Genomic DNA, 12,622 nt, shown 5'->3' on the forward strand with positions numbered 1-12,622 from the left:
CACGTTACAATGGAAATATGGGTTAGTTTTCACGACGTGGGTTGTAGCGAACCACGTCGATTACCTAGTTCGAGTCCGACATTCACTGCTTAAAATTACGAGAATCAACGAGACACAAAATCGAACACTACAATCGACAACTTAAGTACGCGGGGGGGGGGGGGGGCGTGTTGTTGTTTTTCATAAATGCTCCCTCTCGGCCCAAAGATTTTCGTGTTGTGAACCCGATTCGAATGCGATAACAGTATGCGTAAGCACGGAAGGACTCCGTTGTCGTGTCTTGGCAATGATAAAGCTGATAAAGCATCGCAGATGGAACTGCGGGTTGTGTTATCGACCCCAAAGCAGTGGCGTTTCATTTGTTTTCTGGAGGTGGGGGGGGGGATTTCGAGTGAATGTAATCAGGGGCTTTGTGATCCACAGCCAAAATTAGAACGGAGGAACAGGGTGGGTTCCAAGATAACTGACAAGAGAATACACGAGCATTTTTTTTTTAATTCTTCGATTGAATTTTAAATATATGAAAGTTTAACGAATAGTGCTACTTGCTACTATTGTGTTACGCACACATACACACACAAGATAAATAAATAAAAAAGAAATAAACGCATCATATGGGATATCTGAGGTTGTATGTTTTTTACCACTTTGTTTTTTTAACACGTGTGTGTGTGTGTGTGTGAGAGAGAGAGTTAACAGTTGTATGCGATACGGGAATAGGATATTTCGATGCAAGGGCTTACTTCTTTTACTTTATACTGATGTTTCAAAAGCATTTTGGTTAAGATATACTGTAATTGCTGAATGTTTTCTTCTTTTTTTACTCTAATCCAATCTTAATGCCCACTAAAACCTTTACAACCATAGTTATAATAAAAATTTAATTCTAACATAATTTTAATATCATTTATATTGTAACATTATAACAAATTAAAATTAATATTTTAATTTAGCGTTAATGAAAACTCCATTATTAAGTACTTCAAAAACGTGGAATATATATAATTTATATATAATTTACGTGTGAGTAAAAGTGGCAAGCCACTATTCGTTTTCCTACTTATTTCTCTAATACAGTATAAATCGTAAATCGATTAAGACAAAAATAAGGATGGCAGCGCCATCTATGAATCATGTCACAGATGGCTAAGTAAAACGGACAAACGAAATCAGATAGGTGAATATCTTGAAAAATTTACATTCTATTCAATGATAGTGGGTTTTGTGAGCTGAGAGGGACTTCCGGTAAACTTTGGAAAACGGCGTTTGCCAAAGAGCGGGGTGCAGGCTGATACCAGCTCTTGAAAAAAAAAAAAAAAAAAAAATCACCGGTCCTCAGAAAATCTAAAAATTGAAAGACGGCACATAAACGATAAGAAATCAACATTAAACTCTATTATTAATAATATCACGTGCATAGACGCAAAGAAAATACTTCATTCCGTTACTTAACCGATTGAACAAATGCTGACGTCAGATTCCTTTAGGCAACGTGTACAAAACAGGTTGCGCATGCGCGATATCAATCATTAAACAAGTCAAATTTGCTCAGCGTCATTTGGTGTATGTGTAATAGTGAAATACAGTATATATATTAAGTTCTTTTCTCTTTATTTTAGCCAAAATACATTCTCATCTTTAATATGGATAAATGATGAAGAATGCAACTAAGAAGAAATGCAAGGAAAGATATCGAAAACATAAGGAACAAATGTGCAGGCGACAGAAGTGCTTGCTTGGACTTGACAATATTGTGACAAGTGTTTGAAGTTTGGTTTCGTTAGTGTTGGCAGCGATAATCACTGGGTATTATCCGTTATGCAACATTATAACATTGGGGAAAGCACGTGTATGACAGACGGTACCACGTGATTACAAAGACACCATTCAAGAAGATCTTTTGTTTTGTAAACCTCTTCCAACACAACAACTAACGAAATTTAATGCAGATAATGATTGGATAATTCAGCATTGCAATGGAAGGAAAAAAGTGTTCGACTGAGTGGGGATTTTTATTTAAAAATTAATAAATAATAGTAAATAAAAGCTAATGATTGAATAGCAAGCTGTAAAACTGCTTGCTATTCAATCATTAGATTTTATTTACTATTATTTTGCAAAGCTACTCAGTTAATTCGACAACCCACTTAACTTATCACGTATACAAACGTAAACGCGATAAATCGCCAAACATTATACGGCAAAACTTTCGGAGAAAGTTTATTCCAGAATACACGTGGCTAACTGATTAAACGCACTCACGGAAGCAATTTTAATGATTACTTGAAGTTTCTAACATTAACAGACATTGAAATACAAGCATAAATTAATCGATATACTTTAATATGCTGTTATAAACCATTCTGAATATCCTCAATAAGACAGGAATTAGCGTTTAAAATACTGCGTGTTATTTACACCTCTTATTTTTATAATTCGGAAAATATCAAATATATTTCGGAAGAGGTTATGGTGGCAATACATAATGATAGCATCCGGAATGCCATTGGAAGTGGTTCATCTGATCAGATCATATGATAGGCACATGCAAGTTAAGATAAATGGCACACTCTCAACTCAAAAACGCATCATAGCTGGAGTCCCACAAGGATCCCTACTGGCACCGACTCTCTTCTCCATATATATGTGTGATATCCCGCACAACCCTCTGTCATCTATCACGGCCCTATATGCGGATGATACAGCGATATTAATCAGATCTTTAAAACTGCAGGAAAATCTACTGCTAATCGAACAATACTTCGCCAAATGGCGACTTCAAGTAAGTGTAGAAGAGCGTAGCCGTGCTATTCGCCAGAAGATCAATGCTTCCTACTGGAGACGTCCTCTTGTTCAACACAAAAATCCCATGGCAAACCGAGATCAAATATCTTGGCGTATTGCTGGCCAGAAAATTGACCTTCAGCTCCCATATCAAAACTCTATGTCTAAAGACATCAAAAATCATTGCACAGCTCAGCTCTATCCACTAATCAACAGGAACAGCAAATTGAGCACCAGAATCAAGCTACTTATACAAAGTAATGATTCGTCCTATACTCACATGTGCTTCTCCAGCTTGGAGCCATACTGCTGATACCAATATCTTAAAATTACAACGTGTGCAAAATAAATGTCTCAGAATGATCCTAACAGATTACTCCAAGCACAAATGACCAAAAGTTATTTTAAACCAAAACTCCAATGACTAATCCTCAGGGCGAGTTACAGGCTCATAAATCTTTTCCCACTTAGAGTTTTCCACATCAGATAGCGGGGAATATGAAAAGCATCTGCTTCACCCTTTAGGCCAGTAATGTCGAAAGTACGTGGTGGCAAGCCACACTGATTTTCATTTATGATTGCTCAAAACATCTAATACACGATACCAATGCTTGATTTTAATTTTATGATACGATATTATAACAACACGTGTGTTCTCTGGCTGGTTTGTCTTCTTTGCAGGATTATAACTGGATTCAGTTCAACAGTTGCTTTTTTTTTTTTTTGTTAGATGGACTACGTGCTTTGGCTTACGCTAGTATTCGCCGATACTTTTATAGTTTATTATACTATATTCGGCATGAAACTCCTTGATTCCGATCTTTGACTTTCTTATTCGGTTTTGAAACAATGTAGGATTTAATATCCCCTTAATTTGAATAATGTTACATCGCCGAAATGAAGCCTGTTGGCTCTTTATATTTATACCTTTTTAACAACTCGTATAGCAGAGTATATAAGTTCTTTTCGCTATACCCTTTGGTATCTATTTGGTCTAGCTACTCGCTGATGAGACCTCAATAAAGATCGAAACCGGTCTGGGTAGTAACCTTCCGCTATATTGTATAACATCATACATCTCCTATGAGATGGGTTTTACATTATGGAAAATACCAAGAATAGTGATCAGAACTTTTCTCCACCTTTAGTTGCCCTGGTGTTGGACTACGTGCTTTGGCTTACGCCAGTATTCGCCGATACTTTTATAGTTTACTATATTCGGCATGAAACTCTTTGATTCCGATCTTTGAGTTTCTTATTCGGTTTTAAAACAACGTGGGATTTAATATCCCCTTAATTTAAATAAATTTTGTTAGATGTTTCACAAGAAGGACAGCAGATATAATTATCTTTGATTAAAGGAAACGCAACACAATGCTTTTCTGTCTATTTCTTAACATTGGAACAAAGAACTTGCATCCATCCTAACATTTAGTTGGCCCCGTTTTCACCACTGTTTGTTTCAGCGTGTTTAAGTCAATATTTGTCCTCTAATTTGATGAAAACTATAAGATGTAAAGAATGCATTAATTAGGGCTTTAATTCAATTTCAAGATCAACGTTAATCTCTATACAAATTAGTCTCAGCTTCGGTCGTTCCCTTTCTATTAACCTTGAAATACAATATCGAACATTATAATCGCTAATCATAGAAAGGATGCTTTTAAGACGATGAGGGCAAAAAGATTTTTTTCCTTCCTATGTTCGAAATGAAGTGGTGGCACTTGAGGCACTCAAAGATTACACAAGCAACTTTCATGACAGTGAGGATGGGTCACAATCAGAATACATTACACACGCACGCGCGCGCATACATACACATAAACACAGGAAGGAGAGTCCAAGGGACAAAGCACTTTGGACTTGCTTTCGAGAAGCGTCTTTGGTGTGTGTGTGTGTGTGTGTGTGTGTGTGTGTGTGTGTGTGTGTGTGTGTGTGTGTGTGTGTGTGTGTGTGTGTGTGTGTGTGTGTGTGTGTGTGTGTGTGTGTTCTGTTTGTCATTTACTGAGTACAATGCTCAAACTACTAGCGAACTTTGTACCGCACTGTATACAGGTAGATGTTCCTCTTTTCTTCTTGATTGATTTTTAATGTTTGCGCTTAGTTTTGTTTTTCTCATTAAACATTAAAAGACTTTTCAATTAGCAAATAATTTTCGTAAGTGGCAAGCGCACTCTGCCTGCTCCCTTCGCGATGTCTGTTTAGCAACTGTAGACGCTGAAAGGGATGAAGCGAAAATGTAAACAAACTCATGAGCGCTTACAATCAATTCATTTTGAAGTTCTTTTAGCATCACATAAAGTAGGATATATAACAAACAGAAACTTAATTATAAACATGATTTAGGTATATAATTAAAAGAAAATTTTATCTTAATTAAAACAGTGACATTTAATTAAAACTTTTTGGTTTCAAAAATTATTAAAAGAAGCAACACAAACAGATTACTTCTACACATAGTGGAGACGCCATTTAAACTTTCGGACTTGTGCATTATACGAATAATTGTCCAAAAGTTGATGGACTGAAATTTGTATCTTTTTTTTTTTTTTTTCCACTCCGATTTGAGCTTTTCAAAATTCGACTTTTATTAAAACGTGCTTGGCAAATATGACGAAAAAATGATGCGTTGCTTTAATAGAAACTAAATGGTAAAAGTCACTGTTTATTTCATTGAACAAGTTCCTATGCATTTCGTTTATTTTTCTAACAATAATAATAATAATAACGGTCCATTGGGATGAGCAAGAGCATTCCACTTACCCTAACAAAGATGAGAACTTTGGTGTCTCCAATTCGATATTTGCCTTCAGCCACCCTGATCATTGGAAACTGGGATGGACAAGTGCACCGATTCAGCAGCTCCACAACCTGTAAAGGAAAATGAACAAGTGAGAATATTTCGAATTAATTATTAATGCTCTTACGAGCTTTAACAAGAAGGAGATTAAATTAACTACTTGCGAATACGGGTCTATTCATAGTGTGCTAAGACATCTCCCACTAAGTAAATTGCCTTGACGTTGACACGCACGTACAATGGAGATGTCAAAGTTACAAGGACGAGGGGAAGTAGGAAAGATATCCGCCCCCCCCGTTCCATTGGTTCAGAAGCCCTTGACACATTCATTGTGTTGTAAGGTAACAGAATGCACTGCATGCTCAATAGATGTTACCAATTGAGATGCAGATACTGCACCTCGGTACTCACCTGTTCACAATTCGTCCACTGTCTGTCAACTTCCATTCAGGAGAGCTGAATGAATGGTGGGGCAAGATGAATCCAGCACATTACTTCAAAATTATTTCCCCGTCAACAGTTCCATATGGTAATACTTTGACTCTGCAGACTTCGGGGAAGCCACATACAACAATTTCTAGAAAACTTACTTTCATTACGTAAACGCCACTCTTGTGTTCATAAAATATTGTAGCGTGATATTGCACATCACATGCACAGTTGCCATGGCAATTTTTTTTTGTCCTCATGTCTCGTATAAAAAAATACAGGGTGGCCATAAAATAACTTTCCCTCTTTGGAGGCATCCGTAGCTAAAACCAATAAACGGAATGAGACCAAATTTTATATTGAGACTTTTGAAGGCGTGGGGAGATGATTTCCGTGAAAAACAAGATTTAGTATCAAAAGTCGCCGATAGGGGAAATTTTGGCGCTGGCGGAGCGGAAAGCAGTCAAATATTTTCAGTAAACGCAGGTAAAAAGGATTATGCAAATTTTACGGTGCGTACGTGACAGCAGCGCCAACAATGACTGCGAATTATATCCAGCTTGCCTCAGCATGCTTTACTTAAGTTGTTTTATCTTAAACAGTGCAATACCGTAGCGGCCCTTCGCTACGGCATCGCTTCGGCCGTTATTCTTATTATGATTGTAATGCGCCACATATCCAGCTGGAATGAGTGACGCGGCTGTCGCTTACACTGTCGAAATGTTATTATTCCATTTTATCTGCGTTTAATGTAATTATCCGCTTGTTTTCGGCTCCGCCAGTGCCAAAATTTCCCCTATCGGCGACTTTTGATACTTTTTTTTTTTTTTCACGGAAATCATTTTCCCATGCCTTCAAAAGTTCCTGTATAAAATTTGGTCTCATTTCGTTTATTGGTTTTAGCTAGATGCCTCCAAAGAGGGAAAGTTATTTTATGGCCACCCTCAATATTACCTTCAAAGGAAAGAACAATGAATAGCATAACTGTTATGCAGTAAGTTTTCTTATGTCTCAACCCACTTATCAAAAGATTGCAAATTCCATCGCACGTCAATCCCGCGTGTGGATTTTGTGCTGAATGCGACTGCGTTTTGTAATTCAACCCATCTCAACAGATGTCTTCGCTTGCACATAAATGTCAATACATTTCGGCCATGCGATCTTATAAAATTCATCACGAAATTATTTATTCTCATCTCATCGCTAGGAGGAAGTCAATCCTGTGCACATAGTCTGCTATGTATGTTAATTATGTGGGGGATCCTCTGGCCAAAATGAGACCTGCTAACTCACCCTGGACTCAAAAGATCAAAGAATTAATTATTTTTTGAAGAATTTTCTGCGAATTTAGTATGTATAATAAGAATAAATTTTATAATAATTTTTGTAGATGTTACGTTCTCAAGTAAGATTCACTGAACCACAGTTATATAAGCGCATTTCTCAAAAAAAAAAAATAATAATAATAAATAAAAATAAATAAATAAAATAAAATAAAATAATAATCTGAACTTCATTTTATTCTTTTTTCTAGAATTCGCTGAAACACGAAACCTGAAATTTTCGTCACCCAATGGAGTACAAAGTGCGATATCCGCTAATGATAATCCCCAACCAGATTTTTAAAATAAAAGACATAAATTATTTATTAACATTTTATTTCTTGAACTCGATAAGGTTTTTAAGTTTATGTTAGCATAAGTGCTGCTAATTTCTCTTTAATTTCTAATTTGTCTTTGGCTTCCAATTTTAGCTCTGCTAGATAGCGCCATTAAATGTTCGATGCTTTGATGTCTGTCAAGTCAGCAGAAATTTGGACATCGTTGAAGAACCTCTCTGCGCTGTATTCCCATCATTCGAAGTACTTGGAAATATTTACAAGCAATTCAGGTATTGAGCCGAGCCGATTGTACATCGTGTTGTTACTAAATGAGCAGGCTGCATGCTGGAGCACGTGCGCGCGCACGCACACACAAAGTTTGAAAGATCACGATGCTTTTCTGCATTTAACACAAAAATATTAGAGTAAAGCCTGTTTTTATTTATTTATAAGTCTAATTACAAAATATATTTTAAATATAAAGAATAAGTGTTCACATAAACAGCATTATTTTAACATTAAAGATACAAAATTAAAGAAAACATGCGATTCTATTTTGGGGTGAAAATGCTTGAGGAGGAAGCCAATTTCACATTGAATTTTCTGTATTTTAAGCCTGTGCAAATAAGTTTGTTTTCCTACTGTTAGAAATACTTTGATGTACAGAACAATAATAATTAGCGAAGCAACTATTAAGCCGGAGGAGCTAGGGAATATGGCAACGATTTCAATAGAGGAACTTTCGCAACAAATATTTCCGTATAAGTGAGTGGTAGTGTTGAAAATTTATCTCAGGGACTTGCTATTATATCCAGCAGCCCAGTCAAGTTGGGTGGAAGTCTTTTTTGTTTTTTTCTCCTTCTTAAACAATTGTAGAATGTTAATGTAATTTCGATAACATTTATCGAAATTAGTGCGGAGTCGTTTTTTTTTTTTTTGCATCGACTTTGTGGCAATGAATTAAGCCTAGTCACACTTCAATAAAGAGAAGAAAAAAAAAAAGGAAAAATCGTCTACAACTTTATGATAAGCTGCAAGGCAAATTGCAATGTTTCACCATTCACAAAGACGCAGACCCACATCCGGGAACACGTCTGTCTGTATCTGTGGTATCCATGAAGCATCGAGACACCTGATAGATACCAAGGATTTATCAGACATTTCAATATCTCCACGTGCCTATCAGAACTCAAGGTAACAATACCACGCATCCCCCGTTAAGAAACTGATGTGCCCAGAATTCTGAAATCGAAGACAATTTAATATTTTTGTTAATGCAAAAAGCGCCACCTAAGTTAACTAATTAAGCAAGTAATATACCAAATATTTTTAGTTAATCGCCTTCTTTACACTCCTTTGACACCGGTGATGTTTCAGCAGACAGTGAATGAGTTTGAAAGACGCTTTCAATCTTCTAACTGGATCAAGAGAAGCGAAGAAAGCCGAATGGCGAAATGAGCCGTAAAGCTACATTCGGAGGCTCGTTCAATGTCCTGCTTCAATGGAAAGAGTAAGTGGGTGGGTGGGGGTTGCCACTCGCTTTGATGCGAGCGTATACTTTTGAAGCCGTGACTTACTTGCAACGATGCTTCGATAATTTTGAAAAGAACGCTACTTGAGATAAAGAAAAGGTCAGGGGAAGCTCGGGCGAGGGACAAAAGCAGCCGCAGTGTCACGACAACTAACAGAAGCAAATTGGAGAAATTGCTTAGCGGAATGGAGAGAGGTTCAAATTCGAGTTTGAGAAAAGAAAACGGATCGGAAGTAATGGGTTATACGGATATTGGCATGCAGAACTATAAAAGCAAGATTAGCAGAGCGCGCTTCTGAATAAGCATTCCTGGATGCTGCCCTGGCATTTACCATTTTATATTGCATTGTTTGTGTTGACAGTACTATTACCAAATGCTGTTGCATCGATAAATATTAATAATATAATATTTAATATTAAATATTAAATATTATATAGGCCAAACATCAAGAAGCCTAGAAATCCGAAAAAAAGAACATATAGGGGATGTCAACAAGAACAGATACCTCACGATTAGACCATCATTTCTCGATTTCGACCACTCTATCGATTGGGACAACAGCACCATGCCTTACATTGAAGAAGATTTCAGATGTAGAAACTTTAAAGAAGCTGCAGTGGTACTCCGGACAGGAGATAATCTAAACAGAAATCAAGGCATGATACTAACAGACATGTGGAAAAGCTTAATAAATTCACTAAGCTTAGCAGAATTTAATTTCGCGAGAAACTATAAAACGCGATCAACAAACAATGACTAAGACTCCGTGCTCCATAAGTTACACGTCATTTTCAATTTTAATTAATTTAACTGTTGTTACTCCATTCTTTTTTTGCCAGTAAAAGTTAGTGTACCTATTTTCTTGTCCTGAAGAAGCCAAAGCGAAACTTGTCGACAACTATATATATTTACGAATAACTATGGTCTACTAATAAATCCAAAAGAAAAATATCTTATACTTAGTGTCAAGGGACCAAATATAAAAGGTTACAATAAATATTAATGATAGCAAGCTGAATTTTTGCCTGTTGATTAAAATGATTTAATATTGATATATTTATTCCCCCCCTCCCACTACAAAAACTTCACAGACCTCAGCGTCCACTATCATCGATCTACCGAATGCCGTTCATGTCAGCAGCCGTTTTCCCCCCTTTTTTTATTAATTAAAACCATTAAACCTCGTGAAGTTGTGACTTCATATTCGGAAACAAGCGAGAATCATGTCCAGTGAGTCAATCGCTTGTCTTTCCAACAACATGCTTTGGACACGTCACAGCAATCGCAATCTCTTTTCCAAGAATTAAAGACAAAAATGGTAAGAAGAACACTAACATCACCTTCAAGACGTCCTGGTGTTAAAAAAAAGCCTAAAATTAATCATCAGAATTGGTGATTCCACTGGAGTCATTTTACTGTTTGTGTAGCCTTTTCTCATTCTGTAAGTCCCTTTATGATTTCTCCCCCCCCCCCCCAATGCGACGTGTTCATTTAAATGTAAACAAAATTACAGCTTTGCCTTTTAGCCTGTCAGTTTTCTCATCCTGAAAGGAGCCGACTTTAAACGCTAATGCTAGGGACTCTTATCTTCCATACATAATTAATTATTTCATTTCCTTTCAATTAACAACCAACTAAGCAATAAAGGAAAAAAAAGCAATTTATTACTGATATCTATCACAATTGTGGAACCATGCACTGAGTACTGTGTGCAAGCAGAACCTATTGATTTTGTCAAGTCCATTCTTAGGATTAGCCATGCAAGGTCGGTGTTGCCTTGTACCAGAACCTATGGAGACCTCGTGCTCCGCAGTGAAAAAGAAATTTCGATACTCAACGTGCAAGGTATCACTGACCGCGAAATGTTGCTATCAGCGCGCAGCCTTGGGCTCGGTAAATTGTAAGGTCGTGTCTTGTTGTCATGGAAACAATGCAACATTAATCTTAAGTGCCACAAAGCAAGTAAAGCTATTTAAAACCCAAAATTTGTAAAAATCTTTCCCACACCTTTCAGAAATCAGCATAAAACTAAAATATATTAGGAAGCAAGTCAGTTTTCTTTTTATCGATCGACCGTGAGATGCGGTGATTAATACCTTTGGAGGGTAATGGATGGCAGTGCTGCAGGCAATGAAGTTCTAACTGAGGCTCGGCTATTGCTGTTACCCTCCTGCCATGATCAGAGCTTTAATAGCTCAATAACACCTTATCCCTACACTGTCCTCTACAGATAACGGGGAAGATGAAAAGCATTCTTGCTTCGTCCCTTTAAGCCAGTCCTTATAAGGACTTTCTTTTTATCATGATTCTGATGCTCTCTTGAAAAGACTCATCTGATCACTGATAGTGGAGCACAAGGTAAGACTTTGATTTTTGATGCAATTTAATTGCTATTGCTTCGTTTAGCCTACACTTGGTATTGCTGGCAGTCCTTGGCGGGTGCGGAATTTTTTACAAAATTTTTGCCGGCAGGTCTCTAGACCTGCGGGATTTCTACTAGCGCTCACACGCAATTAAATCGATATGAGCGTGCCTGACCTAGATGTATTCACTGATTTGCTCGATAAAGAGCCGGCTCTTATATTCATTAATAAACTCCAAAAGAAGTTCAAGCTAAAATGGCCTACTAGCATGATCGATCCCGACATCATTATCGAGTCACTCGATAAAGGGTTAAAAAGTCACTCACTTTTGTTAAAAAGCTTCTCAAAAAATTTGAAGGAGATTGGCCCGGCTACTTAAACTTATATTCTTCACCCGAAGTCGACATTGAGGAAAATGAAGACTCTCCTCAAATGGAGGAAAAACTCAATCAAGTTGTCTCTGCCTCTAATCCTTCTGATCAAGGAGAGATCCACACTCGTAAGAAGCGAAAAACTCCCGCTGATTAGCCAACAAATGGTGTTAGTATGGATGAGGAAGCTCCCATTTAAGATCCCTCTGCTTCCCCCAATGAAAAGGTGCCACCGATTATCCTAAGGGAAAAGCAGAGATGGACAACACTAAGAATCACTATGGCTAACTTACAAATAAGTTATAGATCTGCTAAAAATGTAGATGAGGGCATAAAAATTCAGCCCGCCACGGTGGCTGATTATAGAAATCTTACAAAGGAGCTGGACGCAAGTGGAACACAATATCACACATTTTCACTTGCCTCCGAAAAAAATCTGAAAGTGGTCCTACGAGGAGTCTCCGAGGATATTGACACGGATGAAATAGTTACTGACCTCAACTTACAGGATCTATCTCCCATAAAGGTCACTAGAATGTTCAGATCAAATAAGACACCGATGCCTCTAGTCTTAGTAGAGATTCATAAAATTTACAAAGACATATCAATCTAAAATCAATCTGTGGACTTAAAATCACCCCAGAACCATCGAGAAAGAGAGCATCTTCTGGGCAGTGCCACAGATGCCGAAAATTTGGCCATGCCCCAGAAGCTATGCAAAGCCCAGCACAAATGCCTAAAAT

At 37.2% G+C, this 12,622-nt stretch overlaps 1 protein-coding gene across 1 annotated transcript in view; it reads right to left on the bottom strand.

Moving 5' to 3' along the window:
• The window catches only part of LOC150107801 (uncharacterized), a 132,105-nt gene that overhangs the window by 36,614 nt on the left and 82,869 nt on the right, over nt 1–12,622 (bottom strand). Inside the window, exon 2 of the mRNA XM_090391557.1 lies at nt 5,548–5,655. Within this exon, the coding sequence (XP_090247683.1) occupies nt 5,548–5,655 (108 nt within the window). The remainder of the gene's footprint in view (nt 1–5,547; nt 5,656–12,622) is intronic.

The sequence above is a fragment of the Typopeltis vanoorti genome, chromosome 4 (genome assembly GCF_054136105.1).
Source record: "Typopeltis vanoorti isolate ZY-2024b chromosome 4, IOZ_Tvanoo_1.0, whole genome shotgun sequence".
NCBI classification, from domain to species: Eukaryota; Metazoa; Arthropoda; class Arachnida; order Uropygi; family Thelyphonidae; genus Typopeltis; species Typopeltis vanoorti.